Here is a 23,917-nt window from a genome sequence, read left to right on the forward strand (position 1 = left end):
AACATCCGCCCTCCGCTAGCGGGGCTTTTGAATGCCCTAGCAACCGGCAGTCAGGGCTCCAGAGTGAGGAACCTTGTCACAATACGCGCCGTTTCAAGGATTACTGCCCTGTGTATCCGACCCTTGATCCAACAACCAAGCGAAAGCTTCTTAAGATGTTGGTCGAAGCTTATCGCGAGAAGACCATTGACTGAAACGACGATCGGAACATTAACGGTCGACTCAACATTATTCTCACGCCGTGTACAAAATAAATACATAAAATAAATACATAAAATAAATACATAAAATAAATACATAAAATAAATACATAAAATGAGCTTATTAATATTATTATTATTATTTTGGAAGTGTTTTTATTTCTCAGCTCTTGGCTGGTTTTAACTGCACTTACGGGCCTTAACCAAGTAAATGCAGAGTGTGGTGGGTTTTTATATTGTATTTTTTATGTTAAACCTATGCTTTCGTCAACCTGCAAAAACTTCTATTCTACATGTATTTAAGATGGCAAGCTTTTTGCAAACCGATGTACAGAGATTCTTCCAGACCTATTATTTTTAAGCTATAAAGAAGGTTATTGGGAATTACCCCTGTGTAGTGTTGCCCAAATGCAAGAACAAGACGAGACTTAGCCAGTCTTGGTCTTGGTCTTGCGCCAATACACCTGGTCTTGGTCTTGGTTTTGGTCTTGCGCTCCCAGTCTTGGTCTTGGTCTTGGTCTTGCAGCAAGAGTCTTGCAAGTCTTGCAATTACCTATTAGTCTATTACTATTTATTAAAGTTTACTTTAAATCTTAGAAAAACGTATTAGAATTGGAACATTGTGAGCTTGAATTAACATAGCCATAGTAAAGATCAAGCAGATTAATAAATAACTGAAGATTTGATAAGAAATTCGAAAAATCAACTGACCTATATGTCGTTTTCCATGGAAGTAACTGCTTCTTAATAAACATTTATGATTTATAAGCTTACATTTGCTAAAACATGTAAAAAAACAAATTAATTACAATAACTTGACTGTATTTTAAAGAACAATACTTATCTGTCTAGAAAGAGATTGAACCCTCAACTTATAAGAAATTTAATAAAAGAGTTTTACGATTTATCATTTATTTGAATAAAAAATAAAATACAACACAAATCAACAGCTTTATCATTAGGTTATGATACTTTATATCAATTCTTTTGACCAAGAATTAATACAAAGTAACCATCTGGCTGACTCATCACTTAACCTATTTCTATGTTTTCTAATTACTAATGATGCTTTAGAAAATAACCTCTCAGCAGGTACTGAAGTTGCAGGTATTGAGAGAAAATCACGGGCCATTTTCGATAAAATCGGATACTCTGTCTCATGCGTCCTCCAGCAATCTAAAATGTCTTCCGAGCTGGCAGTTCTTGGTTTTCTCAGGTACTCCTCCAACTCGTCTATCACTAAGCCTTGAAGACAAGATCCAGATGACGTCGAGGGACATTCATAGAGTTTATCAAAGTCTATTACGTCTTCATCTTCATCACATACTTTATTGTCTTTTTCTGGTAATTCCAGAGATTTGTTCAGTGAGTGTAGACTTTTATATTCTTCATAAAGTTCATTGAACTTGCGCAGACTTTCTGTTTTAAGTTGCTTCCCCCACATTGTCAGGTCAAAAGTCTGAGCCTTATGCCTTGGGTCTAAAATTAAAGAAGTACAATAAATCCAGTTGCTCTTCTTGTAATGTTTAAGCATTTTGTCACGAGCTGCTTGGAAAGCTAGAATGAGCCTTTCATCCACTTCAGATCGATTAGGTTTCTCATCTAACTGTTTTACCATGGATTCAATTTTATCTAGCAAGAGATTAAATGATACAATGACTAGCGGTAACGTAACATATTTGTCTCCACCAAGTTTTGTACTTAAAAGTTTAAAGTTTATTAGAAATTTATGTAATTTTTCGAGTACCTGCCATTCATTAGCTGTGATTTGAAAATCATTCAATTCGGTGACAGAACTGCACAATATGTCAATGCCCGCTCTCACTTTTAAACCAAATCCAATCATATCATGTGTGGAATTCCATCTCGTTGGACAGTCAAGAATGGCATTTAGATTTGATGGCACGCCAGCTGCTTCACAAGCAGACTGAAACTTCTTCTTCACTATCTCACTTCTTTTTATTTTACTGGAAATACTGCGTAACTTTGTTACAGATGTACGCGAGTCAGCAATATTTGGTGCAGATTCTTCATCTTCCTCATCCTCAGTTTCGTCTGCATAGTCTTCGTACTGCTGATCTTGCGCGTTAGTGTCAGACTCACAGTGTAATGCTAAGGTCTTTAATAAATCTTGTACACCAAGGTTTAAAATGTGAGCAAAGCACCGGAAATGTTGATTGTCTGAATCAAAGTGTGGCGGCAGCTGTTTGCCCAGTTCATACATAAATTTGGTATTTGCAGTTGCGTTGTCGACCGTGATACCTTGTATTTTATCAATTATGCCATATTCCAATAAACATTCATGGAAAATCGTTGCAATATCTTCCCCAGTATGTCGACCGCGTGATGGTATAAAATCAAGAACTACAGATCGATACTTCCATTCGTTGTCTATATAATGAATAGTAACCCCGTAGTAACTCCTACCAGCAATTGACGTCCACCCATCAATGGTAAACGACATTTTAGATGATAATGGTTGAAGTCGTTCCTTGAGATTCAATTGGAGCTCTTCAAATCGCTCTTTGACTTTCCTTCTAAGTGTAGACCTTTTAGGAAACACCATATTAGGGCAAATACGTCGAAAATATACTTGTGTAGCTTTGTCATCGAAAAATGAGAAGGGAAGATATTTTTTCACCACCCAATCAACTGTAGCTGTCGTGATGTTGTCACTGCTGTTTTCCGACTGAAACAAAACAATAAATCTTGTGTTATTATTTAAAACATACTAGGTTTGAGCGTATAAGAGGAGGAGGTTTGTTGTTGTTAAATCGAGAAAATCGTTAAATTGATATTTGTTATATTAAGGTTGCACTGTACTGTAATTTACCAAAATAAAGTACTTAGTTGTTACTGGCCGATTAAATGAAAATATGGGTGTTTATAAAAAATATTTAAGACGATAATTACATACTTAATATGTCGCACCCCTAGATGAAAACACCACTAACTCAAAAATACTTACGTAAGTTAATGGCGTTTTTGAAAGTATCGCATGAATAGCTACGCGGAGTTAAAATTCTTTTAACTGTTAAAAAAATATTCTTACCTGTCCACTTCTTCCAGCGGTTACTAAAAAGCTTGTGATATCTCCACTTAATTTTGGTTTAACAGGAAGAAATATTTCTGATTCCTTTTTGTGGAAAGACATTAGATGTTTCCTTAAGCCTGAAGTGTTTCTGTTTTTCATTTTTATTTCAATCTTTTTATGTTGGCACAATTTACACAAGGCAGTTTGGGATGCATGAATTATTTCGAAAAACTCCTCAAATTTGCTTTTGGGTCTTTTAGATCTGTGACTCAAACTCTCGTTACTCGGACTAGAATAATTTGAATCTTCGTCACTCATATTAAATTGTACACGTGATACGTTTTTAGAAAACAACGAGAATTAGTAAAAACAATTATTAAGTTAGAATCGAAGCACAGCTCAATTGGAAATGACTGGAATTAAAATAATTCCTTCATTTATAGTACGTTTCCTTGCTTTTTACCGCGCCGCCTCGCCACGTGCCGGCTCTATGAAAAGGATGCCGCCGCAAATCGAACGATGCCGCGTGCGGCGTACAAACACACACTAAATATTACCTACTTGTACAGACGCGACCCGTGAATAAAATATATGTAAAGAATTAGTGCCAATCACTATTCTTTACATATAAGTGAATGTTTTGGCGTGCATCTATACTAATATTATAAAGCTGAAGAGTTCGTTTGTATGTTTGATGACAGAAGTTTTAAAATAAATAAATAAATCCTGAACGTCACTATACCTCCAAAGTTACTATTCCTCGTGGACGAAGTCGCGGGCACAGCTAGTAAATACTTACTCTCATCATCTCTCTCAGAGATATTCGAACACTTTTTTGCTATTTTTTCTTGTAAAAACTTAAGAAATATAATGCCTAATGTACAATAATAGTACCTAAGTAATTAGTCTAAAACCATATAAGTAATCAATATTATAATTACTTACTAGAATGAATTATTATGACATCTACTACCTATCCTCACCATTTTATCCTAATCATAATACTACTTGCGTGATCAGTATAATGTATTCATTTTCATTCTAAGCACTCTGAAACTTATTTATTCTTTGGAACACCTGTAGGTACTCTTAAAATTCGAAATTATTTTGCATGAATAGTGTCAAATGTTATGATTTCGGCGCGGCGGCAACGATTGTTTTAGATTTCAAAAGAAGCCGCCGGCGCGTGTATCATAACCATGTACTTCCGAAAAGCGGCAAATTTCTTTGAGAAGTAAGTACAAAACCTTTGATGCCGCATTATCAAAGTGCCGATGGTTAAAACATAACTATGCATGCACTCAGTTTGATTTTAATAGATATTTTTTTATTCGCTATGTTTATGGTATTAGTCGTAATGCGCATAGGTCCAGTTTTTCATATTCTTTGATATAGTTTTTTGCGTCTCATAGAATTCCTAAGCGTACCTACCTACCTATACACCGAACTGTTACACCTAACTACTCCGTGAAATAGCGCTAAGTCCTAGCTGCAAGACGCAAGAGTCTTGCAGGCTATGTCTTGTTCTTGCTCAAGTCTTGCACGGTCAGTCTTGGTCTTGGTCTTGCTAAAAATACGCGGTCTTGTTCTTGGTCTTGGTCTTGCAAAAACGCAAGAACAAGACCAAGACTGCAAGACCAAGACTGAATTTGGGCAACACTACCCCTGTGGTAGAGATAAACATAGGAACCACATTTGTCTTGTTTCCAGATTCTTGTAATTTCTTCTTTAAAGTTTTGCTAATTTTTTCACTTACTGTTTTCTGTATATTATGGGTATTATATTATTGTATATTATTATTATTTATCTATTTATTAACTAGCTGTTGCCCGCGACTTCGTTTGCGTTTGTTTTTGTTTTTTGGTGTGGCATTAAATTTAGTTGTAGATCTAAAAAAATTGAAAGTATTCAGTAGCCTTAAATGAGGGGTTTGCTGATGTCCGCTGAGGAGTTCAAACCACCGTTTGGGCAAATTTAAACACATATTATAACCTCTATAGCACAAAAATAATTATTTAAATCGGTTATAATTTGTCGGAGTTATGGTGTAAAATTGTCAAACACTCATCCCCTCTCCCAAAGGAACCGAGCTTGATGTCGGTATAAAAATTTGGCGGCCGATTGGCGCAGTTTGCAGCGATCCTGCTTTCTGAGTCCAAGGCCGTGGGTTCGATTCGCACAACTGGAAAATGTTCGTGTGATGAGCATGAATGTTTTTCAGTGTCTGGGTGTTTATATGTATATTCTAAGTATTTATGTATTTTATTTATAAAAATATTCAACAGTCATCTTAGTACCCATAACACAAGCTACGCTTACTTTGGGGCTAGATGGCGATGTGTGTATTGTCGTAATATATTTATTTATTTATTTTATTTTATTTTGTTAAAAAGTATCCTATATTACTTCTAACACTTCGAAGAATATGTGTACAATGTTTCACGAGGATCGGTTAAGAAGTTTTTGCGTGAAAGCGTAACAAACAAACTTACATTGACATTTATAATATTAAGGATAATATCACAGGTGCTATCGGACAGCGGCAAGGTGGTCGCGAGCACGGAGCAGACCAACGTGCCGCACATATTCGCGGTGGGGGACGTGTTGGAAGGCCGGCCGGAGCTGACTCCCGTGGCCATCCACGCGGGCCGTCTGCTGGCGCGCAGAATGTTCGCGGGAGGTTCGCAGCAGATGGACTACGAGAACGTCGCCACCACGGTGTTCACGCCGCTGGAGTACGGCTGCGTGGGCTTGAGCGAGGAGACCGCCACTGAGAGGTGAGTGTCTCCGTGGGCAGCGACCCTGCTTTTATATATGCCCGATATTTCGCGGTCGATTGGCGCAGTGGGCAGCAACCCTGCTTTCTGAGTCCAAGGCTGTGGGTTCGATTCCCACAACTGGACTATATTTGTGTGATGAACATGAATGTTTTTCAAGTGTCTGATTGTTTATTTGTATATTATAAGTATTTATGTCATGTTTTTTTTATTCCATTACAAGTTAGCCCTCAACTGCAATCTTACCTGGTGGTAAGTGATGATGCGGTTAGATTGTAGCGGGTAGTATTGTAATCATACCCCAAAAAAGAAAAAAACAGTCAAAAACCCTTAACATAAACATTTTGCGTGCGAAGGCAGTCTTATCGCTATAGCTATCCCTCCCACTACCTATGAGTACCTACCTCTGCCAAGAGCAAATCCGACAGATCGGCAGGGTGATTACGGATCTCATGACAGGCTTGCGATAGCCGTAAATCTTGCGATATTTGCTGTCAAACATCAATATCGTATTTTTTGTTTGCAAAAGCCACAGCAAATATTGGTGTCACAACCCTATCGTGAGATACGCAATCTCCCAGCGGGTTTGTAAACCATAATCACGTCAAACATTTGTATTAATCGCAAATTACTCAACAGGTACGGCGCGGACAACCTAGAAGTGTACCACGCGTTCTACAAACCCACGGAGTTCTTCATTCCGCAGCGCAACATTCGCAACTGCTACCTGAAGGCCGTAGCTCTACGCGAGGCGCCGCAACGGGTCCTGGGGCTCCACTTTGTTGGCCCTGTCGCCGGGGAGGTCATACAGGGCTTCGCGGCCGCTGTCAAGTGAGTAGCCTACTCGTTTTATAGTGAAACATTTATTACATCGTCTCAAATTTTTCGTCTGTGGCTGGCATGTCGCGTGAAGGTCGGCCGCTGAGTAAGGTTAAAGTGACAGGCAATCGTCAGAGCAGCTTAGGCCAATTTGGCGGCGCTATCACTCATTTGTGTAGTAAAATTATAATTTTATAAATTTAAAATGCATATAAAAATTTTCGGAACCGACAGGATTTGAACCTGCGACTCTCTGGCAATCGCGGTCTGAGCGCTTTATCCAATTAAGCTACGGCTCTCCTACCGTCGATGCAGAAATTAGTATATGCCTTTCACATCTTGTAGGTAACGTTGCAGTCGTCCAAGTGTAGGTAAAAACACTAATAAAAATTATAAAACTTATAATTGTTCGTATCAGATGCGGTCTAACAATGGAGCAATTGTCCAACACGGTGGGCATACACCCCACTGTGGCGGAAGAGTTCACGCGCCTCAACATCACCAAGCGCTCCGGCAAGGACCCCAACCCGGCTTCCTGCTGCAGCTAAACACCACCAGCTGAGTGGTATCCGCACAAGGGACCCGGCGATACACCTACCACCATCGAACTATCACAGTACCACTTAAATGTAACATGTAACCTTTCGGCCGGCCGGTTTGCTTGCCAATACATTGCCACTACTCGATACACAGTAGCTTACTGTGAGATTTTCTACCTTCGAAATCGAAAGAGCGTAATCTACTGAAAACACCGTACTCAGTAGGTAGATGGCGCTCTCTCGATTTCATACAAATCTTAGATAATTTTCCCTCTCACTCCATCGGGGTAAACGGAGTAGTTATTTGGGACTTGCACCCACTGAAAACCTTGTGTGCCTCGAATAGACCTCTAAGTGCGATTACGGTATTCACCGCACTCACGTAATTATAGGTCTCGTCACGCAAATAAGTTTTAAACATAATACTATTGGATGTTTGTTTTCCAGTGTAATAATCATTAAAGTGAGTTATTTCAATAAAACAATGGCCTAAACTATATAAACCTATAAATAACGATTAACGAATTAGTAGGATCGACTTGCTCATTTCAAGTGACGCGCGATGTTCGAGAGAAAATTTAGCTAATCAAAACAATATACTTCATTTTTTTATTGTTTGTTGTATCACGATTTTCAAATCTTAATGTACTATAACAAGTTGTCTATTCCACGAAAAACAATACGACTTGTCATCTGATAGGAAATTGTCTTTTTGCTAGCGGCAATTGTACAATCGATAACTTATGCAACATTATGCAAAATTTATGACGTTAAATATTACGTCGAAAAAATTCAGTTCGCAGAACATCAAAGGTCCCTTTGTATGAATGAGAGATATCTTAAAATTTCTATATTTAGAACTGTTTGAATTTAGAATTTAAATGTTCTTTAGGAAATATTATTGAGGTCCCTATGGCATAGAGTGTAATATTTTAAACAATGATATTCTTAGCACAGATAATAAATAATAAATGTCCATCATGTTTAGTAATCTGTATCTAACAGACAGTAGGCTAGGTTACGGTGTATGAAAATTCGAAATTCATTCCTACAAATTTTAAGATATAAAATAGTACATGTTAATAAAATCTCATATAAATGTTGTGCCAGAAAGGTATTATTAATTTTCATGTTTCATGTTAATAAAAAAAAAATGTTATGAACATACTAATGACTATCAAAATAGTATTTATAAGGGCATTTTATTTTTCATAGAGAGAAATAATAGATAGACTAAACATAGAAGACAAAAATAAAGTATTCTTATGCCGAAAATTATAATAAGTTACCAATTTTTAAACGACTACAAAATGATACTGTTCTGGATTTTTTTTATCCCTAAGATCATTTAAATAATATGCTTGCTGTGAATAAACTTGCCACGTTTGCACACGAAGTTACAAAAGATATGAAAAAGCGAAGATATATTTACTTCTATTGTGCACAAAATTAAGACTAATAAAATATATTCACGGGATAAACACACTCGATATAAAATATATTAAAAATAAATAATAATTTTTGGCCTTGAACATCCCGTGAGGATAATTTAGGTATAATTTTTTCTAAAACTTAATTTTATACTATTTGATCAAAATGGGTACTAATTATTTGATACAAACGTTTACTATTGGAATTGTAAATATAAATGAATTTCATTGTTGTCTCGATGTCGTGAGAAGATTTGTTAATTTACGTAGACAGAAAATATGTGACCTTTTTGTTTTGCAAAAGATTTGCTCGTCTGCGTATTTATTATTATTATACGTATTACCTGCTAGTTTCCAGTGCACCCGTCGAGTGTCTTCTATAAGGCAAGCGTTGTTCTTAATCTAATTTAATTATTATGAATAATCAGTTCGTTTATCAGTGTATTTTTATTTCTATTGTGATTCAACTAATAAAGTGATATATTTTTAAATGTGTATCTTATTTTGTTTTATCTCAACTCCTTTTAAAGTGAATATAACTGACTATATTCGAGTTTATTTGTTGTAGTTTGTAGATACTTCACTATCTTTTTGGAATACAGATTCTATCGGATTTTTTACGAGTTTGTGTGTCTGTATATCTGTCTGTGGCTTTCTTAGCGTAATATGTATCAACTGAAAGGGCTTGAATAGTACTATGACAAATTTAAATTCTAAGATGGCTACGACCAAAAAATGGTTTTTAATTAATTACATTTTTTTCAACAACTACCCCAACATGTGCACGGTATTGTCTGGGGATTTTTTAACGAAATAATTTTTATATTGTCTAAAAATATCTTTTTTATGGAAGCGGTGATAGCGTATCGGGTAGCTCGACTTCACTTTCGGGGGCCGAGTTCGAATCCCAGCACGCACCTCTAACTTTTCTAAGTTATGTGCGCTTTAAGTAATTAAAAATAGCACAAGCTTCAACGGTGAATGAAAACATCATGAAGAAACCTGCATGCCTCAGAGTTCTCGATAATGTTCTCAAAAGAGTGTGGAGTCCACCAATTCGCACTGGGCCACCGTGGTGGACTACGGCCTCAACCCCTTCTCATTTTAGAAGAAGACCCGTGCCCTGTATTTGGCCCGTAATGGGTTAATATGTTGTTGATGATGAATACCTATACTAAAGAGTGATTGTAAGGCGATAAAAAAGTCTCAATACATTGTTTTAGCATGTAATAAAATATAGTCATATTTACATAAGAAATCATAATTTTAGTCTATACTATGGTTCATCGTTTGTCGTGTATTGCATCATGTCTGGTGTGGAGGGGCAGGGGAACCATATCTGCGCCGTGGGCAACGGGTAGTACTGGTGTGCTCTGATTTGATGGTTGTCGAAACGCCAGAACCTCGGCCCGCGGAAGAAAAACGTGTCTGCAATGAAAATAGTAATCAAAATAATGATTCGCCCTAAACTCAAACTTACAATAATCTACCGGTTGATCTTGAAGATGTCTGTTAAAAAGTTCAAAGTGTATTAAACGTCAGCTATGCATAAAGTCCTATTATAGTATAAAGGAATGCGTAAACGACAAAATGCTTGGGTGTGAATTATTTTTCTAACCAGGTTTTTCTCCTAATAATTTAAAAAGAGAATGAGTGATGGTGATTACAAAAAAGAAGACCTGACCAAGTTTTTTGGCTAAGGGCTTGTTCTTAGACCAGGCTCGTTTGGAACCCCATTAGCTTTAGTTTTAAGTTTACGATTGTGGTTATCGCCACCATCTCACTACCACGTACACATTTCTCATGTTATGTAGTCATAAGTGCCTATACTTACAAAATTATGTACTAAATTATAAAAGTACTCATTTATTACCTACAAAATATACGCTAGGAAAATATATCTAACTATCAAAGCTAAGTAGCTTTGTCATAGTTCAGATTTGAGGGGTTTGCGCGCTCTTAACCCCCCCGTCTTGCTTAGTAGGTATACACGCGCGCCTGGCGCTGTAGCGAGCACCGGATTGAAACATCGTGTGTGACAAAATACTTATTAATAATTATTTAAAATGTTTTTATACTTGTAGTACTTGCATATGATTAAAGTTGAGTAAAAAAAAACGGTCGTTTATTTGTCGTGAATACGTTTTCTATGAATCGTCATCGACCCGTTACCGGCCTACTACAGGGCGCGGATCTCCTCTCAGAACGAGGAGGGTTTAGGCATTAGACCACCTTTAGCGTTTACGATAAAAAAATACCCCGCTGTAGCACATTTGTCCTAACACACCACCTTAAGAGGTGGCCAATATAACATTACAGCACGACCTCACGCGCGTGAGACCGCGGGGAACAGCTATAATAATAGCCCGAAACTATCTTCCCTTATTTCTTTCAGAAAAGAGGGAGCAGAGTGTCATTAATAGGCTGATGATGACCTACCTCCCTTCCAAATGATAGCCGCGTCAACAGGATACGGCACATTTCTCCAAGCGGACATCTCCTTCGGGTACCCCCTGTCCATAGTCTTGGTAGCTTCGTCATACCGCCAGTACCTCTCGTACTCGATGAGGTAGGTCTTATTGTTGTAATTTGATATAAACACTGTGGTAAGCTCTGGCACTTGGGGAATCTTGTACTCGGTGATTCTACCGCGCTTGACTAGGCGGAACCGAGCGCTGAACTCCCAGTAACTGCGACCTGGAATTAATGAAATAGGTGCACTCTAGTGTATACTAATAACGAACATACACGTACCCTGAAAATGCAGTGAAGGATAGAGGAAGTTTTTAGTTTGCAGGTCACTACATAAATATTATGTTTTCTTTTTAAATTAATATTTGATGGACCAAGTCAGTGAGTGAAAACGAATCGCCTATAAACAGAATGTATCTTCGCAGGGCATGAAAGAAAGTGACATTTAATTACTATTAGGTACTAATTACTTATAGAGTTCATAATTTTTAACATTCTGCCAGGTACCATCGTTTACATAGAATTTATCTGTTCGTAGATTTAAATTAACTAATTTATAAATTATTTAATATTTACAGCGGTTGCTTTCCTAATTAAAGAAAATATAATTATAAAAATAACTCTGAAAAGTTAGAGACTACTTATAAATCTACTGAAAAAGACGTTCACGTAATGTTAACCATAAGGTTTTTCGAGAAAAAAGAAAGGTACAAAGGCGGGCTTATCGCTTAAAAGCGATCTCTACCAAAGGGTACGGAGTTAAGAAGCAGAGTTAGGAAACAAAATACAAAAAAATACTTAAATATTAATACATAAATGAATAAGTAATTTCGATGGGATGAAACTTTTGGGAAAAGTTTTTGTTGCCAATGAAATATGTGATGGGAAGTTAAATATCTATAGAGGATCTACACATATTACTGTTAATATGTGTAACTTCTTTGTAGATGGGGTAGCGTTAGACGAGATCTGTCGGGTGTCATGAAAAGTCGGGCGTGGTCGCATTTTCAGGTTGGTTGCATTTGGTTGGTTGCATTCTTCTATAGCAGGTCAACATTATATACAAAAAGCGTAACAAACCAACTGGCATAAATAGACTCTCACAAGAAAACAGGAGTCCTCAATAGACTCCATAACGTATTGTAATACATGCTGCAGTATAAATTAAAAGTTTTGTACCTATGCAAGCTATTTTCTGAACAAATAAATCTCTCAGTAATCAATGTGAAGATATCTCTTAATATCTGCTACGAGCCGAGGAAGTAATTTTTAAAATAAAAGGTGCAGAATGAACAAAATCTAAGTAAGGAGTAAGTAAACAACAATTATTCGATTATAGCCCAGTGGGTAGGAGCACGACTTCACTTTCGGGGGGCTGAGTTCGAGAACGCACTTCCAACTTTTCCAAGTTATGTGCGTTTTAAGTAATTAAAATAACACTTTCTTCAACGGTTCAGGAAATAATCGTGAGGGAACCTGCATACCTACATAATGTTCTCAAAGTGGTGTGGAGTCCACCAATCCGCACTGGGCCAGCGTAGACGACTACGGCCTTAACAACTATAGGAGGAAATCCGTGCCTTGTTATGAGTTTATATTTTGGTGATGAAGATTTGAAATGCATTACCTGAGAATACAACGATGTGACCGTTTTGCTTCTCGTAGATAGTTCTGATTACATTGATGTGCCTCGGCAGGCCTATGAACACTTCATGGAACCTCTTCGGGTATCCCTCCAAGATGGTTTTCTTCTCGCTCAGCACCCACATCCACTAAAATGTACTTAGATGTTAGATTTAAAAATGTAATTAACTCAAAGTTCAAATCACAGGATACTAACTACTATTTGCGTCCAGCTTGCTTCTTAACGTCTTTATATTTAAAAATTTGGTTTTTAATTGTTTCACATATAATATAATACTTAATACTTAGTTGACAGCCGATTGGTGCAGTGTGCACGACCCTGCTTTCTGAGTCCAAGGCTATGGGTTAGATTCCCATAAGTGGAAAGTATTTGTGTGATGAACATGAATGTTTTTCTGTGTGTGGGTGTTTATCTCAACCTTATATTATATGTATTTATGTATATTATCCATATTCATCAGTTACCTAAGTACCTATAACACAAACTACGCTTTATCCATAATAATATTCATCAGTTATCTTAGTACCCATATCACAAGTTACGCTTACTGTGGGGCTAAAAGGCGATGTGTACACACACACTGTCTTAGTATATTTCATTTTTTAATTAATTAAATGCTGGTCTAAAGATCACGAAGTCCTGGAGACTTCGTAATCTTTAGACCAGCATGTCAAATTCTATGCTAAAAAGGCTAAAAAGTTGTAGAGTGGAGCCTTGCCTGAGTTGCATCAACATTTCAATAGATGGATGGTCCACTACTGGATTCCTACGTCTTAAGTAGGTATCTCCATTGATCTTGCCACTGTAACTTTTCAACTGGCTGAATAATGTTGGTTGCATTAGTTGTTTTAAAGAAATTCAAATATGATTACGTAGGTACCTATTATTAGAGACATTCAACATTAACAACCCATTACAGAACTCTGGTTTATTCCCAGAATGAGAAGGGCTGTAGAAATATTACCTACGTTAAGCGTGATCAGGAAAATAAAAAACCTGGTCTGGGGACGCCATTTTTGCATGACAATACATTTTATACATTCAGTGTATAGATAAAATAGTCTTTCATCCGCATTTGCATCCGCAATATGGCAAGGTTTTTGTATTTTTCTGGTCAGGCTTTAAATGTAATTTTTTTCGTCACCGTACCTCCTCCTCAAAGACGTAGATCTTCCCCTGCAGCACCTGGATGGTGTCGTAGTTGGTGTAGCAGAGGTCAGGCACGTCATTCTCGTCTTCTTCGCTGTCGGCCTTGGTAAAGCGTGGTGCAAGCGACGATCGGCCGGACACCGCGCTCTCCGTCCTTACCTCCAGAGCGGGCGAGTGCACGTCCTCTTTTACTGAAATAACAACAAATACAACGTAAGCACTTTGACATAAGAGGGGATCCAGGATCCGTAGAAGCGAAGCTTAGCGAATACCGACATAGCGAAGCTGAACGGCGGGGCACAATCCTAGGAAAACCGATGGACTTTTCAAGGCTGAAATGGAAATTAGAGGACCCAAACCGTGGAACTTCCCACAAAAGACCTATGTCAAGTCGTGAAGGTTGATTGATCTATATGGTATAGTTGGTGATGATAATAATTTAGCCAATTTTGTACTTGCCAGAGGTAGTTAGGAGTCTACTCTGAGAGTCTGAATATGTCTACTCTCTGACTACTTTAGTAATCAACCGGCATTGGCTTCTTCGTCCCTCGGTTTGTAAGGATAGCGAGTGTCCTCCATACTGACCACTTATGACCTTCCGTCTGACCAATCATGTTCTGTAAGTCTAACTGCGAGTAAGTAGTATAGGTATAATTAAGTTGTGTACTTACAGTATAGTTCCTGCATCCCCATTATATCGTCTTCATGAAGCTTCTCGACGGGCACCTGGTAATACGGGTACATTACAGAAGCCTTTACGTTGGAGTGTGACAGCCCTAGCGCGTGGCCTATCTCGTGTACGGCTACAGCAAAGAAGTCTGTGATATCCTCGTCGTCCTCGCTAGGGTTGTCGCCCCAGATCTCGTCATCATCGAAGTGCATCGCGCCGTGTGGGGGCGGGAACGCGTGGGCCACCACGCGACCTGGCCCGTCAAAAGGAAACCTACGTTAGAGAGGGTCGCATGTAGTTTTACCAGTTAAGAATATATAAATATCTACGGGTGTGAGAGGTTAAATAATAGTGGCGACTTGTACCTACGCTAGTTACAAACCATGACATTTATACGTGCCCTTTTAAAAGGGTTACCAATACGAAATAAAATTTTCAGCTCTAAAAGAGTATAAGTTCTAAGTAGTGAACAGGTTACAGGTTACAGGTTTTTAATTATCACGAAAATTTTTACGACTCGTACATACAGTTAATTTCTTAGAACGTTGAATGTATCTAAATCTTTATTCTAAAATTAAATTTACCTCACCGAATATCGTCCAGAATGTGTTAACATTAGAATGTTGGTAAAGACCAAATGCGAAAAAATAAATCTAAAGATTTTAGTTATATTGTATTTAAAATGCTGACCGATAGCGTTTCCGAACCTAAATTCAAGATCTGAATAGCGTTTTTGAACGGATGATAATAATTACCCGTCCCCGTGATCCTTGCTGGCAAACGACACCTCAATGTCAGCCTTGCTGTGGTCCACCATCCGGAAGTTCAGTCCTCCGTGTGGCGCCCACACCTCCAGACCAGTCTTCATCAAGGACTCAACGCGGGTCTTGGGCAGGGTGCTCGTCCCGTTGATCACCCTATGGAGAGACTGTACATTTACCTATAGATCCTAAGCCTTAATAATGACTTACTGCTAGCCAATTGCCTGTCTGATTAGATCTAAGATTTTTGGACCTCTGGTGCAATGGTGAGCGCTTGTCGTCTTATATGTGAGTGACATAACCGTCAGAACCAAAAGTAATTTATAATTTCTGCATTTACTCTTGGCATACTGAAAGCCTTCGGCAGTAGCGTCAAGAGATTAAGCATTCCGCTATGATGTCACGTGGAAACCAATTAGAGGTAAATATTGTATGGATTGACACTACTGTAGCCCACTACCATCTAAGACTGCTTAATCACTTGCAACTAGGTGAGATAGTAGTCAAATTGTAGAAGAAAACTGGCCTAGTACCTACGTCTAATAGCCGTGATAATACCAAATTTTGTAACTCCATCAGCATGACAGTCATGGCTCTGGAACGTGGTCGCTAGTTATGGGTCTCATAAGAAGGCAGGTCATTGAGCGGGTGATTGAGAGGAATTGTGCTTCGAGTGATTTTCATGATGTTCGTGATCAAATAAGGAATGAGAAGATCCGAAGAAGTACCAGAGCTACCGACGTAGTTCAAAGAGTCGCGAAGCTAAATTGACATAGCTAGGAGAACCGATGGACGTTTGGATACCAAGGTGTTGGAATGGCGACCTCACACCGGTAAAGACAAAGTTGGTAGACATCCGACGAGGTGGACGGATGATATCAACCGTCTACTAGAGGTGAGACTAACCTGTCTTTTACTTTACCTGTATGTAATAGCCTTCTTGCCCCATCCTTGCTGCAGAATGTATCGCTTTCTACGATGAGTTGAGAACTTTGCCTCGATGTCTTTTACGCCACAGCGTCTTCTTTTAAATAGCTGTAGGATACAAATAATAACGTGGATTATACTGAAAGTTCTCATTTTATTATCGGCAAGCAACAGAAAAATACACATCCATGTTCCACAAATCCCACTACCCTATTTTGCGAAGTGCGTAGCTTAGAGGTACTTTTTTATGAACCACGCGCTATACGGATTACTGTCCTGTAACTAGATATACTTATAAAGAAATTGGCCCTCGTAAAACGGAATGAATAGCTATGGATGTCTCGGTGAACGGTAGTGGAATTATTTGTAACGTTGGAATAGTCAACGTGCACCCAAATATGAAGCATTGCGGTAAACTGACGAAGACATCTAGTGAATGGCCGAGATTCATTGAATTAGCAAAAACATTAACGGCACAAGACCGTAGAGCGTCCTAAAGCCTTAAAAAAACCCCCATTGTACGTCTATTCGATGGTTAGGACGTTGACTTTTTAGATCTGTTGTTTAGGATTTGTCTAAAGTTATAGCTAGCTAGTGATAAGAAAGCGGTGATATCCTAGTGGTTAGAAATTCGGATTCACTTTTGGGGGGCTTCCTTCGACCCCAGGCCTCTAACTCATCAAAGTTATGTGCATTTTAAGCAATTAAATATTACTCGCTTTAACGAGGAAGGAATACGTCAGGACCCCAGCATGCCTGAGGGCTCTTCATAATGTTCTCAAAGGCGTGCAAAGTTCGTCGATAAACAGTTGGCCAGTGTGATTGACTACGGCGTCTGCCCTTCTCATAGTGGTTGGAGACCCATACCCTGTAGTGGGCCATACAAGATTACCTTTCTGGTCTCATCGTCAAGGTACCCCGTAGGCGGAAGACCAGCGAAGTTCTGCATCCTCGTCACAGCCTCAGCGATAGACTGGCTGGTGTAGGTCATGCTCACCGAGGACGGCACTTCTTGTAAGTAGCCATATTTCTTCATGAAGTTAACCTGATAGAATAACAAAAAGGTATGATATGAGATATACATACATACAGACATTCCATTGCTAGCAATGGAATGTCTCCATTACCTTAACCACTTGCAAAGATACTTGACAGTCTATAGTACCCTATCCAATTAATCAATAATTCAATGAGGTTCCTAAAAATGGTGTAGGGATAGTAAAACTACAATGTATGAGTGTGTAAATGCATGCCATATAGATCTACTCGTACTAGCGGGTAAACTAAGCTCGGCGAATTTTTTTTTTTTTAAATTACACAGATTACTAAACGTTGAAATAGTTAGGCTAGTTTATTTTGCGTACTTTCATAGTGTGATGTCCTACGGGATCTTGTTATGGGGCAGAGCTGCTGATATCAAAACTATATTTATATTGCAGTAAAGAGCGCGAATCCCTCCTTGAGAAATTTTAAAAAATAGGTATACTTACTGTAGCCTCACAATTATTCATAATAATAGGTATTTGTAAGACAACGTATTATATTAGTCCTTATAAACAAAACCGATAGGTATATTCAGACGACTTACAAGAAATAGTAATAAATTAGTGTCATCTGTATATCGTCTGCGAAAGGTACAGAAGTCATTTGTGTTATTGAGTATACGCTTTTATAATATGATTCCTGAGTTAGTTTTGGCCCTGCCAATGCATAAGTTAAAGAATATGTTAAAACACATTTATTGCAGCGAGGTTACTATACAATAGATAAAATTCTTAACGACAAAGTTGCTTGGAAGTATCCGGCTCCGCTCTACACAAGCAGAGCACAAGATAGATAAATGTTAAAATTTCAAATCTAAATAGTTGATGTTGGACAAGAGCAACTGCTGAGTTTATTGCAGACTTCTTCTCGGTAGAAGCTGCCTTTCGAACCGGTGGTAGAGTCACAACAAACAGACAACCATAACGTTTCAAAAATGCTTAGGTATATTAGGCCTACTTGATTTTTTTTTTTATTTAATGTAGCTACAAGTGTATCACTGTCCAAGTTCAAGTTTTTGATGTACTGAAGGAGTTGTTCTGTCCATTCCATGTCAAGGTTATTTCTTTAGCTAAGCTATTTTATAGAAAGAAATGGTGGACACTTGATAATGACGTTTAAGTATCATTATCAGCTTAATTACTATCCCACTTCTGGCTTCAGAATTTTATAAGAACGGATCAGCATAGAACGTTTACGTTGTATTGCAAATTGAAGCGCATTCAATCGGAAAAATTCTTAGAATTATCAACAACAAACGACCTATTCTACTGCGAATAATGAATGATGTAAAGTCTAGATCACGTTACCTCCGTCTTCTTTTATAATAAGGCACTTTTAGTATTGTTATAACAATCATAGTCAGTGCTTTGTCACTATAGTTTCGTTCACAGTAGATTACCATCGCTTTTCCTAAATTATCATGAAAGATGGGACACAGATAGCCCGATACCTACAGTGGTCAGAGTGGTCGGAGTATGTACTCTCACCACTCTGACCAATGTATCTCTAACTAAGAGACTATTTCAAGAGGCAGATAAATGGGGACGGTTAACATGCCCCAGGGATCGGCTAACTCGCACACCCCCACACGGCGGCTGCCTCCATCTTGACTATTAAAGTTTCGGTTTTCAAATATTCTATGATTCGGATCAATACACATTACACTAAAGGTGGAGCTACACATATAGTGTCCGAGAGTTTTAAAAAGCTGGGCTACACTGGTGTCAGAGAGTATAGTAAGAAATAAACTTTGGCTAGATGAGAAAGCATATCCGATTAGGATATGAATTCCGTGTGTGTCATGTAAAATGTAGTCAATTCCTTAAAAAGTTTACAACATTTTAAAATATCGTTATTGGATAAGTACTTAATAAGGCAAGCCGTCATTATCATCTCATTACCAAACCATTATAAGGGAATCATCTCCTCTGAGAATGAGAAGGGTTTAGGCCGTGTACCACTACGCTGCGCAAGTTCAAATTGGTAGACTGAGTATGTTCAGAACGTTGAACGTGATACGTGAACGTGAATTCTTACTGCGAACGCCCATTACTTCGACACGTTAGAGGCCGGTCTCACTCGGTTCCTCCGTAATAGCTCGTTTACATAGTGCGTGCTGCTGCCTGGCCAGTAGACAGCTACTCGGTTTGTCTACTCGTACGCCAGTAGCTCGGCTCGCCTTTGCTGTCTACACCACACCTAGCTACTGCTCAGTCCGAGTCGTGTCGCGATGTCGAGTGAACTTATTTTAATTAAAAAAACGGTGATGGTTACCTCACCGGTGTTACCTAGGTGCATTTCTTTTGCGATATGTTCCAAAGATTCTTTTCTCATATCCCTATTTCGATAGTTTTTATCGAAACAATTCCGTAGGTTTTCTTGTTCTCTGTAGAGTTTCATGAATGAAATATTATTGTCAGAAGACCATCTATCCGTACCCATTTCGAACTCGATTTAGTACAGGCACACATAGGCATAGCACACAAAAAACACGGCTTCCACTCACAACTGTCCGGCTGGCACTGGCGAGCTACTGCCGAACGCGTCCAAACGATGCGAGCGACGCACGAGCCGCTGTCATGAGCGTGTTGCTGCCGGGCGAGCAGGCGAGTGAAAACAAAAAATGTTGAAGTAACTCGGATGCGAGCTACTGACCAACTCGCACGTACGAGTTACTCGTAAGTTACGTCCAAACAGTGCGAGTAACTGCAGTGCAGCTACTCGGAAGGCTTACTCGTACGCTAGCTCGCACTGTGTAAACCAGCCATAAGGCATGCCGAAGCTCTATGGAAACCATTAGACTATCACCGCTCTAGGTAAAAAATTACTAGAAATTCCAGCCTCTCCGTTAACCTTTATTTATTTAAATAAATAAATAATTGATATACTACGACAACGCACACATCGCCATCTAGCCCCAAAGTAAGCGTAGCTTGTTTTAAAGGTAGATGACTGATGAGTATTTTTAATGAATAATATACATAAATACTTATAATATACATATAAATACCCAGACACTGATAAAAATTCATGCTCATCACACAAACATTTCCCAGTGGTGGGAATCGAATCTACGGCCTTGGACTCAGAAAGCAGGTTTAGGATTAAAATCTTAAATCCTAACATTAAAAATGTGAAAGTGCGTTTGTTTGTTTATTTGTTTATCCTTCCTCGACGCCTTTAGAAACCACTTAACTTGATTTTTTTGGTATAGAGTTGGTTAAAAGAGCGGAGAGTATCACAGGCTACTTCGTATTCCAGAAAAACAAACGGTTCTTACGCTATTCGTATAAAACCGTATTAAACGCGGTAGAAGATCGGACGCAACAGCTAGTTTCTAATAATACAAGGCTAATAATGTGAATAGATAACATTCTTAAAATAATACTTAACTTGATTAAAGTAAACAAAAAAAATTAGGTCACAATGACGAAAAAACACAAAGAGCTATTTAATTATTAAACGATTACCACTTACCTCGTCCAAAGTAGGTGCATTTTCTTCCAGGAATATTGTTTTGGCTGACACGGCACTGCCGCTAATATAGATAAAAGCTACAAATGCTATATACCCTAGAAGGGACACTGGGACACAATTGCGCGATCCCATGTTCATGATCGAATGGTCAGAAGCGTGCGTACACTGCCGACCTTTGACAGCCGTTTGCAGATAATAGTAGCCTGAGAGATGGGACTTCATTCGCTATACCATCTAAATTGTACATCAATTGCCTGTAACAGTCCACTGCTGGACTAAAGGCCTCTCCCAATTCTAATCCATTAGAAAGAAAGAAGGAAAATTCGTATTTATTGACACATATTTGTGTAAAATGTTACATTTGTGTTATAGAATTGTTAAAGTATAAAAATAAAAAAAATGTGTGACAAAGGAGCTGGCTTAGTATAGCTGCATACTAAAATGCGCAGCACTGGTTTTCAGCCAGCCCCGTTCTCTTCGCCGTCACTGAATCCTCGCGACTAACAAAATAATCACAAAAAAGGACAATAGCATAGAATACAATATATAAACAAACAAAAGATATTTTTTACATTAACACAAGCTTATTTACCCCTGAAGGACATCGAGAAATACAAAATCATCAAAGAGGTAAATAATAAACAAAAACAAAAATTATGAAATTCATAAACATGAAAAACTAAAAATCTAAAATTACCAGCGTTAAGGGAAAAGAGAAGAGTTGAGGGCGTAGTCCACCACGCTGGCCTAGCGGGATTGTTACTATGTTCCCCTTAAAGGAAGGCCTAAACTCTAACTCTATATCAGAGTTATATATTCTTCCGTTAAAATGTGTATTACGTAATTTGCTTGACTTTAATAAATCAGTTCCGGTTCATATCCGGCTCGAAGGACCATGTTTGTCCATTTGTTGAAAAGGTTTCCCGAATAAAAGTTGATTGGTTTCATTTATATACCGCCAAACCGCATTGGAGCCACGTGGTGTGCCTATGCTCTGAAACCCTTTTATTATCATCAACATGACAACCAATGGAGTCCACTGCTGAACTTAGATTTTTTAGGGAATTCCTAATACCACGCTCTTGTTCCGCTTGGGTTCAGTGGCTCCCTGCGACACCTCCTCGGGGATCTACCTGCCTTGCGCTTACCGATGCTAGGTCGTCATTGCAGCACCTTGGGACCACAACGTCTATCGGTTCTCCGAGTTATGTGCCCCGCCCATTGCCACTCTAGCTTCGCAACTCTTTGAGATTGGTTATATTACGGTTCTACCATTCCTGATTGGATTACGTAGAAAGACTTGAGGCGTAGCTCTCTACGTCTCCCGCTGTGTTACCCTGGGTTTTTTTTAATAACTTTAATAATCTCTTATATCGAGCATATAAGGTCAAGCTTAAGTTATATAGGCGCCGATGTGTTTAGGTGCCACGTTGCTAAGGTGCATAACGTTAATAATTGTAATGTGTAGCATTGTACACCGGCTCTGGAACTACTCGCCACTGTATAAATACAGTGTGTGGTGAACGCCCTGTGTGATGCTTACTCATAAGTATTTCCTACTCGGTGCGCTATTTCGATGACACTGGCAGGCGGCAGCGATTGCGCCGCACACCGGACATTGATTTTTTTACTTCATTAATATCAATACATGCGCCTGCGCAGAATGCGCGATACCTACCTATACATAGTGACTTGGGTGCGATTGCGTTTTGATCATCATCATCCTGCTCATCATAAAGATGTCGTCGTAGGAGAATGAGATTAAGAGCTCAGTGCGAGAGCTAAGTTTTTTTTATGAAGGGACTCTATTTAGTATATATGTATAATTATACATTTATACAACATATATTACAATGTTTTTTTAAATTTAAATTCTGGAATTATGTTATTTGGATATTGCACACCGACTACTTATGGTTTATATCAAAACATAGAACTTTCTAATTTTTTTTGTGTCACCTGGTGGTAATGCAGTCTAAGATGCTAGTTAGTTGCTAAGCGCGGATTAATAAATAAATAATAAATAAATATACTACGACAATACACACACCGCCATCTAGCCCCAAAGTAAGCATAGCTGGTGTTATGGGTGCTAAGATAACTGATGAATAGTTTTTCAATGAATAATATACATAAATACTGATAAAATACATATAAACATCCAGACACTGAAAAACATTCCTGTTCATCAAACAAACATTTTTCAGTTGTGGGAATCGAACCCACGGCCTTTGACTCAGAAAGCAGGGTCGCTGCCCACTGCGCAAATCGGCCGTCGGATTGTACCGCAACGCTAAATTGCTTCATGGCACGCTAACAAGCCACGGCTGAAGCCTCTCCCGAGAACCAGAAATTCTAAATTCCAAAATTACCCTGATGGGGATCGAACCTGGGACCTGAATGGTCCCAGGTCCTCACAAGACCGCAGCACTCCCCCTCGTCGTTAAAGCAATGGAAAAGGAGCAATAAAAAGTGAATGCGAAGAAATTATTTTTACGTCAATTTACTGACTTAATTATAACTAAGCAGCGAACGAATTCTCCGTTCGCTTCAACTAAATATATCGTAATACAAGGTACTAAGGTATACGATATGGTTTGGTATATTGAAATTGATACGCAACCCGATCTCGAAAAAAATAAAAAACTGAAATGGGTTGATAGCCGAGACGGCTTCATGAACTTTGTTGGGGGGAAAGACCTTTATTGATTACAAATTTTTTCGTATGAGTAAGTACTTATATTACAGATCTTTTGTGTTTGTTGACTGCTAAAAATAGTAGGCGTCAAATGACATGGACCATTTTATAACAGACTTCTCCAGATATTGAACAAAGAGTTTATCTACCTTTTCACATAATCAACTTATGACGTTAGATTGTCATTATTAATTTTCAAAGACATTTAACAGTGATACCTACAGATATCTAAGCTGGAAGAAGTTAAAATCAAAATAACTTTTCAGTTTTACACG

At 38.4% G+C, this 23,917-nt stretch overlaps 2 protein-coding genes across 5 annotated transcripts in view; one reads left to right on the top strand and one right to left on the bottom strand.

Moving 5' to 3' along the window:
* The window catches only part of LOC120624217 (thioredoxin reductase 1, mitochondrial), a 29,200-nt gene extending 19,913 nt beyond the window's left edge, over positions 1–9,287 (top strand). For 3 of the 4 annotated variants that reach the window (XM_039890636.1, XM_039890635.1, XM_039890634.1), the window contains exons 6-8: positions 5,761–6,011; positions 6,651–6,842; positions 7,249–7,378. In XM_039890636.1, the coding sequence (XP_039746570.1) occupies positions 5,761–6,011; positions 6,651–6,842; positions 7,249–7,378 (573 nt within the window). Of the gene's footprint in view, positions 1–5,760; positions 6,012–6,650; positions 6,843–7,248 lie in introns of all 4 variants that reach the window. The other variant, XM_039890633.1, reaches the window with a different exon arrangement.
* Positions 9,288–10,009: 722 nt separating this feature from the next.
* On the bottom strand, positions 10,010–21,109 carry LOC120624747 (matrix metalloproteinase-25-like). The gene is made up of 9 exons (XM_039891449.1): positions 20,945–21,109; positions 17,316–17,468; positions 16,419–16,531; positions 15,491–15,652; positions 14,737–15,008; positions 14,066–14,256; positions 12,899–13,043; positions 11,239–11,496; positions 10,010–10,227 (listed from the first exon to the last, which is right to left on the bottom strand). Exons 1-9 carry the CDS (start codon positions 21,080–21,082, stop codon positions 10,076–10,078), a joined length of 1,584 nt encoding a protein of 527 aa, XP_039747383.1. The 5' UTR covers positions 21,083–21,109; the 3' UTR covers positions 10,010–10,075.
* Between the last annotated feature and the right edge of the window lie 2,808 nt (positions 21,110–23,917).

Source organism: Pararge aegeria, chromosome 6 (genome assembly GCF_905163445.1).
Source record: "Pararge aegeria chromosome 6, ilParAegt1.1, whole genome shotgun sequence".
In the NCBI taxonomy this organism is placed as follows: Eukaryota; Metazoa; Arthropoda; class Insecta; order Lepidoptera; family Nymphalidae; genus Pararge; species Pararge aegeria.

What these genes read in the sequence shown, in the direction of transcription:
- LOC120624747 (XM_039891449.1), bottom strand. Translation starts at nt 21,082, where the DNA reads ATGAACATGGGATCGCGCAATTGTGTCCCAGTGTCCCTTCTAGGGTAT. An exon ending in AAGAAGGCTATTACATACAG is followed by an intron (nt 15,653 to 16,418) that starts GTAAAGTAAAAG and finishes GTCTCTCCATAG; the next exon opens with GGTGATCAACGGGACGAGCA. An exon ending in GGGGATGCAGGAACTATACT is followed by an intron (nt 14,257 to 14,736) that starts GTAAGTACACAA and finishes TTGTTATTTCAG; the next exon opens with TAAAAGAGGACGTGCACTCG.